Source organism: Rattus rattus, chromosome 4 (genome assembly GCF_011064425.1).
Source record: "Rattus rattus isolate New Zealand chromosome 4, Rrattus_CSIRO_v1, whole genome shotgun sequence".
In the NCBI taxonomy this organism is placed as follows: Eukaryota; Metazoa; Chordata; class Mammalia; order Rodentia; family Muridae; genus Rattus; species Rattus rattus.
Genome location: NC_046157.1, coordinates 173491257 through 173509844, shown reverse-complemented (window position 1 = coordinate 173509844; position 18588 = coordinate 173491257). Strand labels below are relative to the sequence as shown.

Sequence of the window (18588 nt, the reverse complement as noted above, 5' to 3'; positions counted from 1 at the left end):
CCCAAGCACAGGTTTCAGTGTAGCTGCCTCATTATATGTAGAAAGATAATTTAAACATATGCTCCTAGCATTATCAAGCTTGAAAAGTTTCTTATTGCTGTACACTGTAATGTCAGTGCAGTAAGGAAGCCAGCTAATGACCTTACCTGTTCTAAGTCACTTATGCACATAATTGATGATCAGTGACCAGTTATTTGATGTTGCATCTTGAATGATTTTGGTTGGCAACTTCAGATGGATATATCCCTTCAGTTCTGTTGCTCTTCCCTGAAGGGGGAAGGTATACATGATCCGACACTTGCTGCAAGGGAAACCTCAAGTCCGACATAGTTTCACTTTAGATGTAACCTAGATATTGTCGTGTTAAGTTTTGCTGTCATCATTTGAGAGTTGACAAGTTCCAATGGACAGATTGGTTGACACTTACAGGTGGGCAGGTATTTCTATCAGGAAGTGGTATTCCGTTCAAAGGTTTTAAATTTCCCCCTTTCGTTTTCTTATTTTTTCTGTTGCTTACTTCAATTTACACCATGATTCAATTTTTTTAAAAAATATATACATTTGCATCAAATGAAACTACATAAGGACCTTTCTGGCTGCCGCTTGTTTTGAATAATTGAGTGAGGGTTCACTACAACCATTGTGCTGGAAGTTAAGCTTCCAGCTTCTAACATGAGTTATGACGAAGAGTCAGGAATTAAAGCCTACGCAATCCTAAATCTAAAGACATTGTAAAGCAAGCTCCCTTAAGGTGAAGTGACGCAAACAGAAACAAGTATCACTTCATGGGCTCTCTAATATTGTAAGCAAGCTCACTAAATGAAAACCTTTCACAATCACCAGGATGTAAAGAAACAGCATAAAAACAATCCTCTAAATCTATAATAATTTTATACGTATTTCTTAAAATGGCAGTTGGAGTAAGCAAACAGGCTGTAATGCTCTTACAAGTTCTATAGCCTCATCAACCCTTCGTAAATCCTGTAACAATCTCCACCTGATTGATTTTTTTTAATTACAAATTTGTGTGAGTTTGAATCCTGAGCCTGTCTGTGATCAAACTGCAAACTGTAGCCAATGTAACACTGGCAATCTTTAACCACAATCTTTAAGTTTTCCTTGTAACACCAGAGGCACAACCACAACTTTGGAAAGCAAAACTCAACCTCCAACAAACAATCTAGTCTCCAAAATCCAGTCTCTCCAAAACACCAAGTCCGTCCTTCATGCTATAAAGTTTGACTGCCAATTCCTGCATACGAATGCACGATGGTGCAGGCTCTAATAACCCCAACAAAGAGACGTTGCCTTAAATTCTTTTATAAGTCTGGTTTCTAGGATAAGAATTACATAAAAATATTATCCCAATTTACACCTGTTTCCCTATGTTGGCTCATGTCACATGTTGTCTAGAATGACTCTATCCGAATTACCAGTTTTAAGCCAACTTTCTGTTACCAATGTTACAAATTTTAACCATACCCAATTACTTAAAAGCCAATAATCTATAACTAAAACATGTAGAGCATATTTATACATTTAAAACCAACCAGAAACAAAACTGAAGTGGTTACACATATCTTTAATATTTAAACACAATTTTTACTTTTTCTAGTAAGAGAAGCACCTTGTCACCTGTTGAATCCAATAATCATAGTCAGGGATTTTTTAAAAGAGAAACAGACATCAGCTCCCCTACCATAGAAGCTGAGACGCTGCTGGTACCTTTAAGATCAGCTCGTGCTCAGCCCCCGGGCAGCTTCTCCAGCTGACCTAGGCTCCTAGCTACAGGTGCAGGGCTCCAAAGGCTGACTGAAACTGCTTTTTATTTGTTTCTTTCTTGAAATGAGTTAAAACTAAATCAAGGGGTTAGCAACCAGCATTTAAAATTTTAACAATTTTTCTTTTAAACATGAAACACAGAACAACATTCAAGGGACAAAACAAAAAACATAAACTGACAGACATGGACAGCTTGGTGCACCAAGGACAAACAGTAGACACAGAGGGAAAGAACCAGATGGTGTCTCACCAAAGGGACCCAGATATCCTACCTAAAGAACCAGAAATAAGCATTTCTCCCATAGGAGCCAGCACGGATGCAGGACGTCTCCCACCTCCTTCTGTCCCCAGGAGAGCTCCAAAAAGCTTAAGCTCATTTTCCTTCTTTTGCATCCACGGAGATGGACTGTTTTTCTCAAACCCATTCTCTCTCATGTCTAGCTTGTAAACTCTCTCTAGTCAGGGTCCAAAGACTAAAGGCATCTATGAGAATTGATTTCACTTCTCTAGATTTTAGCATAACTCTAAAGGAACACATACACAAAAACACTTTACCATTATTACCTTGTCCCTTTTTACAAGGTTTACTCACCTCTAGACCAAATCTTTATTTTTCTCAGGGCAAACAGAAAGGTCAGGGCATTCCTTTGTTAGGAACAAAAGGCTTCCTCGTGCATCAGCAAGGCTCAACAGGGGTCAAACACTGACGGGGCCCAGGAGGGTCCAACAGAAGAAATACTATATCTGAATCCGCACTGAGATCTCTTTTAGGCCTAAACTGACTCCTTTTCCATTCAGATATGTGGTATGAAGATCAAAGTTGAGGTAGTTACTATCAAATTTATCACTCTCTTTGTGGATTGTGGACATGGGTAGGAGTAAGAAAAAAGTGGTGTGTGTGTGTGTGTGTGTGCGCGCGCGCGCGTATGCATACAGTTTAGGATGTTTATTTTGATAAAAGTGGTTTGTTGCTCATAGAGAGAGAAAGATTTTGCAGGATGCCTTGGTGTCCTGACTTGCAGATCTCTGGTGAAGTCTGTTGGCAGGGGTCTGTATCCTCATGCTGGGAAATCCTCATGGAGGTCTTAAGGACCCAAGAGGTGGGGGAGGGGCCACACCAGGTACTGTGCACTAAAGCTGTGGTTGGTGGCTTCTAACCCCTCTGCGAAGCCTAGAGCAGGACAGTTGATGTCTGAAAGGAGTGGAAAGTTGTATTTTTCTTTGGCTCTGGCTTTAGGGGAGGCCTATAAAGGAGTTGGGAGGCTAAGGCACTTTTTAGATGTCATGTGAATACTAGCTCCTTTTTCTAAACCAGGGAAAATAGGCATTAAATATAATTTATAAATTATGTGGTTCTGAGGATTGATCTAGACCTTTCCATTCTACTCTGACACATGTCAGTGAGCTACATCTTACTTTAGCTGTGACACCGTCATTTCTGTAGCACTGTTAAAATGCTGAATAAGACTGTCTGCCAACGTCTTTAAATCTTCAAAGTCATCGATTCTTTCCCTTCCTCTCCAGCTCACCACATTTAGAAATAACGGGCTTGAGTTTTCTCTTATGAGGCGGTGTGAGACCCAGCAGCTGATGCACGAGTTGTGGTTATGGGTGTGATCAGTGTTCGTTCTAACCATGGCTTTATCTGTGATCCTCCTGCTTCAAAAAAGTAAATGGAAATTTTCCCTTTAGAACAGATTTAGAAAACTCTTACCCTATGAGTGACTCATGACCGAAGTTGGTTCAGAATTTCATCACGGAGTCTTCCCGTCTGTGTGCGCGGAGCCTCCCGCAGCTCACTTGTCCACCGTACCTGTCATTTGCTGTCCCTTGCTTTTACTTAACAGGAACCGTGTGAACTTTTTAATTGAAGAGAAGTCTGACTCGCAGTTCCTGCTATGTGGGAAGTGACAGGGTTGCTTTGCACTGCCGCAGCAAGCACTCCTTACTTCATCCGAGCTCTGGAAACCTTACACGGGGCAGAGAGAGAAGTGTGTGGAAAGAAAGGCCTAGAAAAAGTCAGCTGTACCTGCACTGCCTACTAGAGCAACAGGAGTAGCACACCCATCCTGAGTCCATGTCGGGCAAAGACCCGACTAACATCCACATTCCGCAGCAGGAGACTGTGATTAAAATTTTGGTGAAGAGCTCAGAAAACTTACCACACATTCAAAATCCTGACGGCTACAGAGGCTTTGTTTTGGTAGTGTTCCCGTTTATGAACAAATACATAGATAGAGAAGTCATTCTGTTCCTAGTTCTTGAGTGGCTGTTACCCGTGTGGCTTTGTGGTGTTGGTTTTTACTGTTTAACTGGAGAAGCCCGTTTTCAAGCTTCTAAACCCATGGAGCACCAGAGCCTGGTGATCTGCAGAGCCTGGGCTTGGTAAAGTTAGAAGATGGGAGAGCAGATTTCTAGGGTAAGAAATTATCCTTAAAGTATTTGTTTTTAGTTTATGACCTCTTTTATTTGAATTAATTGTCAGTTAATGTGCTGAACGCTTTATAATGACACAAAAGGAAGTTGTTTTCAGGATAGAATTTGAGATTTCCAGAGTTTTCATCATGATTACTGATTTAGTAACGCACTTGTACCACTACTTTATCCACTGCTACGTCGAGCTGGGTGACAGGGAATAGGATAGGAGTATTTGGCCCCGAGTGGCAGCAGCTCGTGCTGTACTTTACTACGTACACATGGGAAGCAGCATGCCCACTCCGGTGGAGGAGGGAAACCAGCCCTGGTGTGCAGAGAGCAGAGGCTCCCGTGCTGAGTCCTGCCTCAAGGATGTGTGCTAGCTGCAAACGGCTGATTACAGACGAGCAGGACAAGGAAATGAAGCCCGAGGTGGCCCTGGGGCCCTGCCCCAGGTAGTGTGGGCAGCATCGCCACTCTTTCTAAAGTAGCTGAGAGAGACTTGGTGAGACAAAAGCCACTTACAGAAGGAAGGGTTTATTTTGGTACACTCTCCAGGTCCAGTCTACCATGATGGGGAAGGTGTGGCTGGATGAATGGAATCAGGTGGTTGTTGTGCAAACCCAGAGGATCTGGGAGACTGAGATAGTGCCTTCTCATAAAATCAGAAGCTACATTCATGAAGTCTCACTGACGTGATGGCCCAAACACTGATCTGAACGAGGACAGCACACATGCCAAGGTGGTTAGGGGAAGCCGATGCGGCCTCAACCCTCACTGGACTACAGGAAAGAAAAAGTGCTGAGATGGGGAGCAGTCTTCCCCAGGGAAGAGCACACCGACTGACAACTGTCTTTACCAGCCTGGCCTTCTGTCTCCTGGGAGGCTGGATCCTGCCATTCTCCTAACACATCTGAGACCTCTCTTGTTTATTCAGCACTCTGGTGTTCTTCTGAGGATACTTCACTGCCCTGCTTCTCCTCGAAGCTCTCCCTCCGACTCCTTGTTTCTCATTCTCCACATTAGCTTTACTTAAATCCTTCTACTCAGACCTTCCATTATACCCAAAGGCTCTAGAAAATGCTTCCACTACCAAAAGGAATTCCTATCAAGTTCCTTTATGCCTACCATTCTCTAGACTGGAATAAACTAACTCAAGTATTACTTCACACCTGAGTTGTCACTGTGACTGGCCAACTGCGGTCATAACTTTGGGCTGTTCTCATGAGAGTCCTTTCTCATTCTGAAAATGCCTCTACTCTTCCATTCACTCAGCTGCCTGGTTCAAATCCCATCTTCTCTTTAATTCCTTCTTGGTTACTTTAAAGAACAGAAAAAATATTCTCTGGAAATATACTTACATTAACTCAAACTGGAAAACTAGGCGTTCTGAGTACACGTATGCCCTTTAGAAGGAAACTGCTGACTGACCTGTTCATGCTCCATACACTTCAGTCACTGCTCGGCCACAGAGTCAGGTGCACCCATACATGCTGTCAGAGAAGACGAGCGAGGTGGAACATAGTGGGCCAATGCTCGCTCTGCTGTTCGTGCAATCACATTTATAGTCTTTCTAAATATCATGTGTACTTTCACCTGTTTGCTAGAGCAAAATACTCTTTCACCTGTGTGACTTCAGCAAAACATTCTTTAACTCGTTTGCTTTAGCAAAACACTCTTTCACCTGTCTGTGTCAGCAAAACATTGTTATAACCTGAGTCTCCAAAGGAACCTGAGATCTCCACTAACAGGTGATTCAAAAGCCTTCCCATTTCACCCTGATGCTCCCGCTCATGATGGAAAGGAGGGGTTTGTCTATGTCATAAATGTGACATATTGATCCTTTGATTATTATGTATAGCATTGCCATGCTCGAACTGAAGTGCTGAGCAGAAAGGGTGCTCTGTGAGCTGCTCTGGTGCGGCCGTTAGACCTGTCAGGTGTGGAGTCTTTCTGGTCCTTCAGGTGGCCAGCCCCTTGGTCTTCTCTCCATTACCAGCTGTCTACATTTCTTCTTTTGTGACTTTACTTTTCAGGATCTGTGCCACAGTCTCATTTCTTTCCTCATGATGCCTTCCTCTAGCCCCCTCTGCCTGTGCCCTTGGACTTTACCTTGGCTACCATCTTCAGAAGCTTCCGGAAGTCTGGCCATGCGTATGATCCCTGAAGTTCCAGTAGCAAAGCCATTAGTAAGGCAGCCAGTCTTAACCTTGATTTTATTCCCCAGGATTATAACTGATTGCTTCCTTCTAATAAATCTAGTATTGGTAAAGCCTGTAGAGTTTTAGAAACTAATTGTCACTCAAACACATTTATCTATTTGGCCTGTGAGGCTGGCCTCTGTGTCTCCTTGTTTCATTCACTGTACTCACCTTGTACAATATGGCCAGACGCCGTGCTCCCCGCCAGCCCCGTGTGTATATTGTGATCCTCCTGTCTGGGCTTCCACTTGTGCCCCTCCTCTTTTTTCCTTTCCTTTTCTTTCATCTTTTCTTGGTCTTAAGGAAAATTGGAGACATCTTTGTAGTTCCCATATTCCATGTTTCCTAGGTAATGTTTGATTTTCTCATTTTATATTTAAATACAGACCTAGCCATACCAACCATCAACTAATTTTGGTCTTTCAATGTGAATGGCTACAAGTTACTTTCTTTTGAACAATGCAACATTAAACTGAAAAGTGGTTACTGAAGTCTACATTGTGCCTCAGGTCTCTTTAGCTGTCTTGCCTGGTGTGTGGAGTGGAGTGAGGCCCTGAGGAGGCTGGTGGAAAGGGCTCTGCTTCCTCGAATCCTTTGGGATTCACATAACCCACGACTACCAGCGAAGTATAAGGGAAGCAAGTTTAATTAAAATGTCAGTTTCTCTAGATGTAATTATCTGTTTCAGACTACGTGGGATTATTTCAGGTAGATTTAATGAAACACCGGAGGGCACTGTTACAATGTTCCCTGGCAAGCAAATGAATGTGATGAATTTGACAGGCCTATTTGTGGAGTTTTGACTAAAAATGCCAACCCTGCAGAGATGCTGGGTCTGTGTCTTGTTATGCTGTACCGGGGGTTAGTGTCCTGCAGCCAACTCTGCATGCTGTCAGAGTTCTACTAGTGTTGGCCAACATGCTCACCAGGAAGGCCCGGTGAACCTTCACCAGTCAGGGACTGCCAGCTCACAAGAACAATGAGCCTTCGTAGGCCAAGTATTTCTCCATGCTGTCTTGCATGCCGTGGCATGTGAGTCAGGGCACGCCTGATGCCTCCACTCTGGACTGTAAGCATCAGTCAGTGACACGCACTGGTGGCCTGGTGCCATCACCTGGTCTACCTGGCACCTGGTGCCCCTGGACGTGGCTTTCTGAGAGTTCAAGAGTCAGCCAAAGTCAGGAGTTTTGTTGCCTGTAGTTTAGTCTGGTGTTGCACTCTCATGCTGTGGCTTAGTTCTACAGGATGTCTTAGGACTTTTACAAGTCTGTAGCATAGTTTGGATTTGCTGACATCTTCTCCCATTATCCACTTTTGCAGAGTTGCTTAAACCTTTGGGACACTCAGTTGTCTTCCTTGAGATGAGGGACTGAACTGATACAAACAACTGGGTTCGTTCCTTCTCTCTCTCTCTCTCTCTCTCTCTCTCTCTCTCTCTCTCTCCCCCTCTTTCTTTCTTTCTTTTTTCTTTTCCTCCCCCTCCCAAAAAAAAATATGTGCTCAATATCTTCCTTTGGAAAATGATTAATTTTGATACAATGTTTGAAGGAATTTGCCTTTTAACCATTTAAAAATGTGTATGTCTTTGGCATTAAGCACATCCATTTAATGTATCCAGCTCTGGCCTCTGGTCAAACGTGTATTTTCCGCTGTAGCCTAAGTGCAGTGTCTTCTACTGGACTGGGATAAGTAACCACCAAAGACTGAAAGGATGCCCTCCGCCTCTCCGCCTACAGGGTCTGGAGTCTGAGTGAGTCTTCTGTGTCACTGGAGCCTCTTTTCTCTACAGAGCTCGGGTCCAGGTGTCTGTATGTACTCAGTAGAAGGAATCAGCCTTTAGCAGCATAGGACTGGTTGATAATCCTTCTTTCCTGCTGGCTGTCGCAAGGAGCTGATCTTAGCTCTAGGAGACTGACGTTACCACTGACCCCTTTAAGGACAACAGAAGTCTGTCTCTCTCCTCAGGATCCTTAGATATCCTGGAGAGCAGCTCAGTCCGGCCTAGGATGAATCACTGGCCTCTGTTGTTGATGGGACTGTAATTACAACGGCAAAACCCCGCCCCTTTGCTTTATTTGGGGAATCCCAAAACCCCACCCCTTTGCTTTATTTGGAGAATTCCGTGCTGTTGACAGTTTCTGCCTGTCCTTGAGAGCAAGGGAATTTACTAGGCTTTGGGGTTAGAGTTGTACTTATTACCTGTTTTGTTTCTGAGTGTGCCTATGACCGTGAGAGGACGGCGCCTTATAAACCATGACTATGCTGCCTTCCTTACAGAATAACAAGCCATCTACTTAAGATAGCACCCAGACTTGAGTTTCATGGCTTTGACATCACTGTCCTCTCTGACTTTATCGCAATCTTCTGATGTTCCATCCTTATTTCTTACTGGCTGTCAGCTGAGGGGCCTCACTGTGGCTCCTGACCCCTCCCCCTCCATTTCCCTGTTTTGAAGAGATGGTTAGCTCTCTGTGGTGAAGAGGTGGCTGTTGTAAGTTCTGTCACACCCCTCTGACAAGCTGAGTAAGATCCTCTACCTACAAGACACTCATCCATTAGGTTGGACCTGATTGAATAGTCCATTTCAGGACCAGTCTCCAATTACAACTGCCGTGTCACTCTTGCCTTAGAAGTGGCATATTAAGGCATGCACACATTTGCAAGGTGGTAGAGTGTATTTAGGCTAACACATGCTTCCAGATTCTTTTGTCTGTTACTAAGCAAAAATTGCTTACATGGCAATATGCCTTATTTAAAGAGGGTAATTAACATCACCTTTGCATAAACGTTAGTAATTTGCCTTTGGAGAATAAACATTACGGATCTTCAGAAAAGGAATGAGAGAAATAAAGAAATAGGGGTTGGGTGATACAGTAAAACATGTGCCTCTAATGGACCCATTTGGAGAAAACGAATAGAATATCACCACTATGGCTGTGAATTACTTATGTTTGCTCCACAGATAAAATGAGAGAACTTATACAAAGCTGCCATTTTAGATTTGAAGATAAATTCCTGAAGTTGAACCTTCCTGTCACAGGTACTTCCTGTCACAGGCTCAGTGGCTCTCTACTTACTCCACATGTGGCGCTGCTTCACTTCAGTGGTGCTTCAGGAAAATGGGTTTTTATGGTTGTTGCCCACTCATATATTCATCATAGATTTCTGCACGTATTTAGAATTTTCTGTGTAAAGTACTTTGGCAGACATTTAACTAAAAGACTAGACTATCTCATGTACGGTGCTGCTCTGACTGTGTGAGAGATGGAGGTGTGCTTCGGAGATTTAAGTCAGCGCTTACTGATCTTTTCTTCCCTTTATGTCATAGCTAAGAAACCTGTCCAGCCTAGACCTGCGCCACATCACTGAACTGGACAATGAAACTGTGATGGAAATCGTCAAGAGGTGCAAAAATCTCAGCTCTCTGAATCTCTGTCTGAACTGGATCATAAACGACAGGTAAGCGTCGTAATGTCTTAGACGTGTGCCCAGCACATCCTGAGGGCTGCTGTGCTAGGCCATGCCTGCGTTAAGTCAGATCCACGGCAGCTGTGTCCGTGGGAAGGTGGAGGAGGAAGGGTCAGGTGGGACCCCGCAGTGCGCCCGCTGCAGCAGGTCCGCGCTGTTTCATTTGCGTTGTCACTGCCTTTCGTTCCAGCAAGTACGGCTGCAGCATTGTAGTTCCCTCCTGTTACTTCTGAAGTATCTCCTGCCCGTCTTTGTTAAGGTTTCGAGATATTTGTGGTTGATTGTTCCGGTTTATCAGTGATTCTGAGGAATTGCTTCAAACGTTTTGCATTTAGACCCTTTCTTAATGATGATCTCATTTCTAACAAATGTAAGTTGTTTTTAAATAGACTCGCATGATTAGCAGCTTAATGCATAATATAGAATATATAAAATGGGAATTTTTAAAGTAATGATAAACCCATATTTTCCTCTGAAATATTACATTGAGTTAGAAAAAGATGTAGCACACCTCTCGCAAGCAGACGTTAGCAACACAGGTAAGTGCACAAGTGCCCCACTGCCCAGCACGGGTGTGTGGACATTGCTCCAGGCAGTGCAGAGGAGGCGGGCCTGTGAGTGCTGGGTGAGACAAGAGCCTGGCCCACCAACTTTTCTTCACTGTTCTTAAAGATAGGCCATTACACAGAGTTCACTTTCAAAATAAAACTTACTGTTCCATCTAACACTAATGACCACTTAGTAGAAATATTTTATAAGTACGAGAAATAACATATTACGCTTAACCCAATAATGCTTCAAACCTAAGACTCCCCTCCTTATTTTTTTAAATTATTTCTTATGTTTTGAAAACAGTGGTATGGATCCCATCTTTTCCAGTTATAATGAGCAGTAATGATCAGTAGATTGCCCTGAATTACACTTCCAGTTCTATGATGGTCTTTGTGAAAGCCTTAGAAAAATTTTTGTGGTAATTTTTCTATCATTTATTTTCAGATTTTAGCCAATCCATAAAATTTACAATTAGATGTATTATGGCGTCCCGTGTAAAGCATCAGTGCATATTTAAATGATGTAATATCTAAACTAGTCTAGGCAAATCTATTTCCTGAATCATTTATCCATTTGTGAGTTTTTGAAAAGGCAAAACCCCAATGCTCAAAATCCACTCTTCTTGTCATTTAAAAATATACAGTATGAGATCATCATCTATTGTCAGTGTCTTGAATGTCTCGCTCCCCTAAGCGTCAGCCGACCAGGCTTCTCTCAGTCTCTGGAAGGCCAGTTCTTGTCTTTCTCGAATGACAGGTCTTGTAGTCCTCGACTTCCTGTTCCATTGGACCGTGCCCAGTCATAGGCCTGTGGTAGTCCCTGCCGAGTTTCCAGGACTGTCCGTACTGCGTGCTGTCCGTACTGCGTGCTGTATTGGTGCAGGAGCACTGGCACTCTCTGTGCTCAGGGCTTCTGTGTTTTCTGTGCGTTTGCAAGCAATTGCCTTAGTTTTCACATTTTTCCTCTTTCCTAGACCAGAAGGCACTCTTGCTGAGTGGGTGACATAGGGACTTACTTTGTATCCCACTGTAGCTGGTCTTTGCTACTTTGTGGATTCTTCTTTTTTCATCCTTCATCTTCCCACTCCCTCTTGAGGGGGGAGGAGAGAGGGAAGGAGAGAGGTGGGGAGAAATCCTTAAACCTAATTTCTTTATTTTTTTCTAATTTTTTGTTTCTTCTTTACTTGTAGTTGCTGTTTGGTTTTTTTGTGGGTTCTTCCTTTTGCTACCCTTTATCCCATGGTTTTATCCCCTATCACTAAACAGGAGAGAGAATATAGAGGAGAGAGTTAGAGATCCCTGAATTTATTTCTTTCTTGTTTCTTATTTGAGCAGAACTACTAACAAACTACAACTAACCCCTGTGAATGAGTAACAACCACCTACCCTGCCTCGGGGGGCCCCAGCACTTATGTACCCTCTGAGAGGTCTCATAACCCCGAATGTCACACAGTCATGTCCCAAACGCACACCTCTGCTGGAGCATGGAGCGAGTCATACGCACCTGCTGCGACAGCCACAGCAGCCCCATGCCCCACACCCGGATTCAAACAAAACATACTCCTACAACGTGTCTGGTTTTTTATTTGTTTTGTTTTTGTTTTTTAAATAAATCAAAATCCCAGAATTCTCACTACATCCTCTACATTCACTCACATCACCGGAATTTCACTGAAAGAGAACACTCAACCCTGCTGGTTCTGAGGTTGCAGGCGTAGTTCAGGATGCCTAGGTGACACTGTGCTGGGCAATCAGTGACCTGACCAGGTCTCTCTGCCTGCTTTGGAGGGTCTGCCGTTTCTTACACATTCAGTCTGGAAGCCTTTTCTCTACGCATTTCTCTTCTCTGCTGTCCCCTTTGCCATGTGGAAGCCTTGCAGCTCCACGTCATCTTCTTGGTCTGTTTCTGCCTGTGTTTCTGGCCTGTGTTTTCGGACTCTGCTTCCTAAAGTCATGAGAAACTTTCCATTTTCTTATTGGTGTTTCACAGGTTCTTTTCTCTTACATTTTTATGGAATCAGATTTGTCTTGAGAAATTTACTAATTATTTTTCTTTAAACGTTCTTTGACTTTTTGCCATTAAAATTTGTTAAAATATATTTACTGTTTGTGGTAATATTTACTTTATAAAGTAAGCCAAATATTCAGGAAAATGATTAACATCAATTTAAAAGTGAAATTTATTGATTTTTAAAATTCCATTTTAAAGTCTAATGGACTTTTAAAAATTATAAAGAATCTAAATTTGTTAAGATGTATTTATTGTTTTTGGTAATATTTGCTTTACAAAGTAAACCAAACATTTAAAGAAAATCGAATGGTATCATTTTAAAAATTAAAGTGCTCCCCAATTAGTGTTCTCCTTTACAGACAGCTTTAGGGCAGCCTAGCATAGTCTTTTCATGGTAAGTGACACAGTGACGTACATGAACACCCTTATCTCTAATGCTTGACCTCTAGACAAGCTTAGGAGTCCATCCAGTTAAAAGAGAAAGCGGTCTCCTGCAGCAGTGCGCTCACACTCTAGCTTCCTGGATACATGACCTAAGAGCAGTGGGCCTCGAGAATCAGACCTGTCATGGGTAGTCAGAAGTGCCGGGGCTGGTGAGTGACGCGGGATCTGTGTCTGCCTTGTGATTGTCCCCTAAGTGGACGCTGTGTTTATAATGAACTTAGTGATCTTCGTCTTCTCGCTCTTCACTCGCTCACTCACCAACCTGGGGCACGTAAGACGGGAAAGTGAGCAGCCGGTCCTTCGTCCTTTCTTTCTTTTTTCTAGCTTTGCGGGCTCAACTTCTTGGTCTCTATAGTTTTCTTTTTGTACTTATCTGTAGTGGTTATTTAGTGTTCAATTCTAAATATAATAAGTACAGTGGAGATTTATTTCCAAGGAATGAAAGTGTATTTTTATGTTTTTAATGGAAAAGTTTGGATTAATTGAGAAAACATGCATTTTAATGAGCCGAGCTGCAGAGTCATGGAGATCAGGCTCTTAGTTTTAATTACACTGCTTGCACTTACCCTATGTACTGTAATAGAAGTTTCAGACATTAAAACCCACTTTACAGTATCATCTAAATTACTCATCTCATTGTTCCCGCCATGCTGTATCACTAAGCTAAGTAATATTTGTAATTATATTGGTATAAATCTAGGGCTTCCCATCAGACTTAATTATGACTTCAGCACTTAGCCGAGATGGGTTAGTAGCCTTTCACAGAGAGAGCACGGGAGTGCACTAATGCATTTAGCCTATTAATTAGCTTCAGTGTTACGTGTGCTCATTAGTACAGTCCTGCTGTAAATCAGGGAGCAGTACTGAGTACTTAGTACTGTGTCTCAGAATGTGGAGCACGGAGTCTCTCCTACCGTGGGGTTGCTCTTCTAGGTGGCGTGAGATGTAATGTTGATGCTGAGCTTGGTCAGGAGAGAGGGGAGGATGATAGCTCATTGCCCAGGGATTGGGGATTGGTCTGAGTGTGGCCAGCACTCTTATGCAAGCCTCTCCACACCTGTTTTGTCAGGGGAAGGTCAGACTGTTCCTGTGGTATTTACGTCGTCCATTAGACTGCTTTGGCTTTCAGGTGGATGTGATTTTGCAATTACTACATGGAAACTTGGTGGGGACAAAGAAGAAAATATTAATGGGTCATGAGTCAGTTTTCTATTTCATAGATGGAATTAATTCGCTATTAATATGGGAAAATTCTTAGACTTATGTTTATGGTAAGCTTTTGTTGTTGTTTGGTCTGGAACAGTAGTTCTCATCCTGTGGCTTGTGATCCCTTTGGAAGTTCACGTATCAGATATTCTGTGCATGAGATATTTACATATACATATATACATATATATATATCATTTATGAATTGGCAATGAAATCATTTTATGGTTGAGGGTCACCACAACACAAGGAGCTGTATTAAAAGTCACATCATTGTGTGTTGAGGAAACACTGGTCTAGAACCTTTAGATGTTATTTTGTGTATTCATAGATTAAAAACCCAATTAACATTCTAAAGCTTCAGTGCTCTCTATTTTCCTACATGAAAAGTTCTTGCCTGTGAGATTACATTTTAAAACTAAACATGTAAAACTGTATACTAATTGATCTCTTGGCATCTGGTTTGTTTTTTGTTGTTTGGTTGGAATTTTTCGGGGGTAGAGTCAAATCAAGGGCTTTGCATCCTCCCACAGAGGTACATCCCTGACTCTAATGCACAGCCTTCTGTGGTCTTGAGATTGATCTGTGGACTAAGAAGTGTGTTGTTTCCTGAAAGCTCTCCGTGCACTGAAAGGATTGCACAGCATGGTGTTTCCTTGTATTCAGAGGATGGGAGAGTCATCTCTGACATTTACTGTCGCTTTGAAATACAAACAGAACCCAATGTTGTATGAAAAGTGAGGAGGGACTGTTTCTATCTGCGATTTAAATCGAACATCTGGTCACTATGTCTTCTCTATCCTCTGACTCCAAGTTTGTCCGAATATTTATTTGATATAAATCTTTTGTTATTTTACAGTCAATTTGGTCTTTAGGTGTTTTGCATGACTGAAACAGAATGCAAAAGCTGCACATATAGGTGTAAGGCTGGTATGTAAAAACCTTGAAGGGTTCTGAGCTTCTTCTTAGCAGTATGATTTTTTTTTTCTTTTCTTTTCTTTTCTTTTCTTTTCTTTTCTTTTCTTTTTTTTTTTTCTCAGAGCTGGGGACCGAACCCAGGGCCTTTGCAAGCGCTCTACCACTGAGCTAAATCCCCAACCCCAGCAGTATGATTTTAATAGTTCCTTGTTACTGATTTTATCAATAAGAATTAAAAGAACTTTCCCTGATCTAGGTAGGGTTTTTTTGCAAAAATTATTTAATTTTTTTTTTGTCAAAAATATAGGTTTTCCAATTAAAAAATGTTAACACTGGTCCTTAAAAAAAAAAAAAAAAAGGCTAGCTAGCTTAGTTCCTGTGATCCACATCTCTGTTAGCAGATGACCCTTTAATTCGCAGCTCACTGTGCTGCATACTTTCTGGCGGCCACTAGCTAATGTTACAAAACAGATCAAAGCTGGGGCTTGTCCTCGTGACAGCAGAACCCCAGGGTAGAGGGAGTGTCTGTGGTGACACGTTTCTGACTGGCATACTGAAAAGAGGCTCCTAAAGTTTACAGCCTGGAAGACTGACAGTCTGTGTAGGTTGACCCTTGAGCATGATTTTGGGGGAAGTTCTTCTGATGGCTGCATAACAAAGGCAGGAAGAGGTTACCTGGTGAGACAGGAAGTCAGAGAAAGGTTGGAGGTCAGGTGAGAACTACCATGATCCTTTAAGAGCCTTAAAAGGTCTGCCTAGTGAGAAGGCAGCAGCCAGCCTAGTGATGATTTATATCCTCAGTCACATGCAAACCTCGACAGTGGTTGTTGGGGCAAACTATCAATTGCCGTAATTTTCTGGGTTAATTTTTTCCTTCCGTAAAAAGCTTTACTGTCAAATATGGAGATTTTAAATCTTGGACTCTTACTGCTACTTTCTTTTCAGGTACACAGTAAGACTTTTATAAAAAGTGAAGATCATTTTCATGAAAATTCTGAGCTCATGTCTTCTGTAAAAGTTTAAATTAGCCTATCTTTAAATTAGCCTTTTTTTTTTTTTTTTTAAATCAGCACTATCTTCAGTATTGTATTGGGCTGTTGGCCATTTTCTTTATCCGACAGACATGATCCATATTTTATCTGTCTCCTACCCAGCCTATAAAACTGGATTCTTCTTCATTAAATACAGAACGTAGGCCCCAGGGGACGGCTCAGCAGTTGACATTTCTTGCTCTTCGGAGGACCATGTTTGGTTCCCAACTTCGAGTAATGTCACCTTCAGGGGATCAATGCCCTATTCCTCCTCTGTGGCCCTGCACAAATGTAGCATATATTCCATGTGTACACACATAAATATATATGGAATTAGACTCTATGAAAATTTAATAAGTATTTTAAATTTATACTTCAGTATGAAAAATGTATTAAACTACAACGCTTTTTTAGATATTTCATATTTTAAATATGTAATTTTTAAATATGTAATATGAATTGTAAGTGGAGTCTGATAAAAACCTTCACAGCTAATAGAGTTAACTATTTTACTGTTAGTTTTTTCTTGTTACTGCTGTCATTTCAGACATCAGGACTTTGACCAACAGGCAGAAGTTACGGACGGGACAGATCAGCTTTAAATAGATAAAGCAATTGTTCTCACTAATAGACGTCCAGTATCTGAAGCAAGCAGGACTAGTATAAGACAATTTATTGAATATTAAACAGTGATAAACTAGTTTTCTAAAGCCTTTCTAACTTCAAACCTGTCAGTTAAAGTTACTTGTTTATGTTGGTCTGGGATCCAGCCGAGTGTCTAATGCATTGTGGCATGTGCTGTACCAGGAGGTACCATGTAGGCAGGCACGGTAGGGGTCTTCCGAAGAGGGAAGTCACAGGTACCTCTTGGAGTTGGTTCATGGCTCCTTTGTTTTTAGCACTAAGTGAGGCCCTAATACCAGTGTCTTTTGTTCCTGTACGGAAAGACAGATCCCCTTGTTGTGTTAAGGGTTGTGTGGGCTGCAGTTGTGGGGTGACAGCCGAGTCCCTCACACCTCTCAGCAAGACTGACAACGCCCCAGCTCACGTAAAACTCAACGAGGTTTTATAGAAAGATTTTTCTAACTCCCTTGATCATCTCTGCATGTTTATTCTGTTTCTTCTTTCAAATTTCCGTTGATTCAATAAAAAGCGGTGATATTTAGAAATAAAGTTCAGAGAGGATTTGAGCAGGTGTTGGTGGTATAAAATATTTGCTGAGTGCCCATTGTGTTTTATTTCCAGGAATTGTTTTGTGAACATATGCTATATATTGTATTTTTAAGTGTTCCAAGACCGAGTGGTTAATCTACCTCTTCCAGTGAATGTCATGTCACAGCGGACTTAGACTTATTTCACTTCACTAATATTACTTATTTCTCAGAGAGACTGCGGTTTAAAGGTTGCCCAGGGGACAACCTATCTGCTAAACGCAGCGGCGTAGTTGGATTTGGGCTTGAGAATATTTTACTCTCTACTGAAGTTAAGTGGTGTAGAAGAGAGTATGCTTCTCAGCTGGGGTATTGTGAAGTCTGGGTAATTTTCTTCTCTGTAAGCACGAAAACTTGGAAATAGAGAGGACATAAAAATATGGCTTTGGAGGGGTGTGTGGAGAGATGGTTCAGTGGTTAAGACCCCTGACTGCTCTTCCAGAGATCCTGATTTCAATTTCTAGCAACCACATTGGGGCTCACAACCATCTGTAATGGAATACGATGCCCTCTTCTGGTGTCTGAAGACAGCAACAGTGTAGTTACGACACAAGTTAGTAATGTCAGCTGCCGTGCCAGCCTCACCCTGGCACCTATACCCACGCTGTCCTTCCTCTAGAGTGTGGCTAGTTTGGATCTGGTGTGTCTTAGTTTCTTTTCTGTCACTATGTCAAGCACCATGACAGAGGCAGTTTTAGAGGAAAGCATTTCATTAGGGCTTATGTTTCCAGAGTAGAGTCTGTGACCATCCTGACTCGCTTGGTAGCTACTACCCAGGCATGGCACTGGGACAGGTCCTGGAAGCTCACACGGTGGGTGGTGGTAGGGGATACCAGCTGGAATGATATGGGTTCTTGAAACCTCAAAGCTCACGCACAGTTACACACGTCTTCCAACGAGGCTACACCTCCTAATCCTTCCTAAACAGTTCCACACATTGAGGACCTAGCATTCACACACAAGGGCCCATGGGGGCCATTCTCGTTCACACTATCACATGGTGTTAATAACATACTGGGGTGATTTGATGGAACATTAAAAAAATCTCACCGTGAACTACTTCTGTAGTTCACTGAATAATTTTATGTATATCATATAGTCATATTTTTGGTAAGACCACCTTAGACAGGTAATGTCTTTATGCAGGTATGTGCACGCATGTGTGTGTATGCCTCTGTGTGTTCGTTTGGGGGTGCATGTACCTGTGTAGACATGTGTAGAGGCCAAAGGTTGATGGTTTCTTCAATTACTTCTTCATCTTATCTTTTGAGAGAAAGTCTCTCACTGAACGTGAACTCAGTCAGTTTTGCTAGTCTGCCTGGCTATGATCCCCTGGATTCATCTGTCGCT

The 18588-nt window shown here is 42.2% G+C and overlaps 1 protein-coding gene across 1 annotated transcript in view; it reads left to right on the top strand.

Moving 5' to 3' along the window:
- Fbxl17 (F-box and leucine rich repeat protein 17) overlaps positions 1 to 18588 on the top strand; it is a 423470-nt gene that overhangs the window by 136720 nt on the left and 268162 nt on the right. Inside the window, 1 exon segment of the mRNA XM_032901713.1 lies at positions 9727 to 9857. Within this exon segment, the coding sequence (XP_032757604.1) occupies positions 9727 to 9857 (131 nt within the window).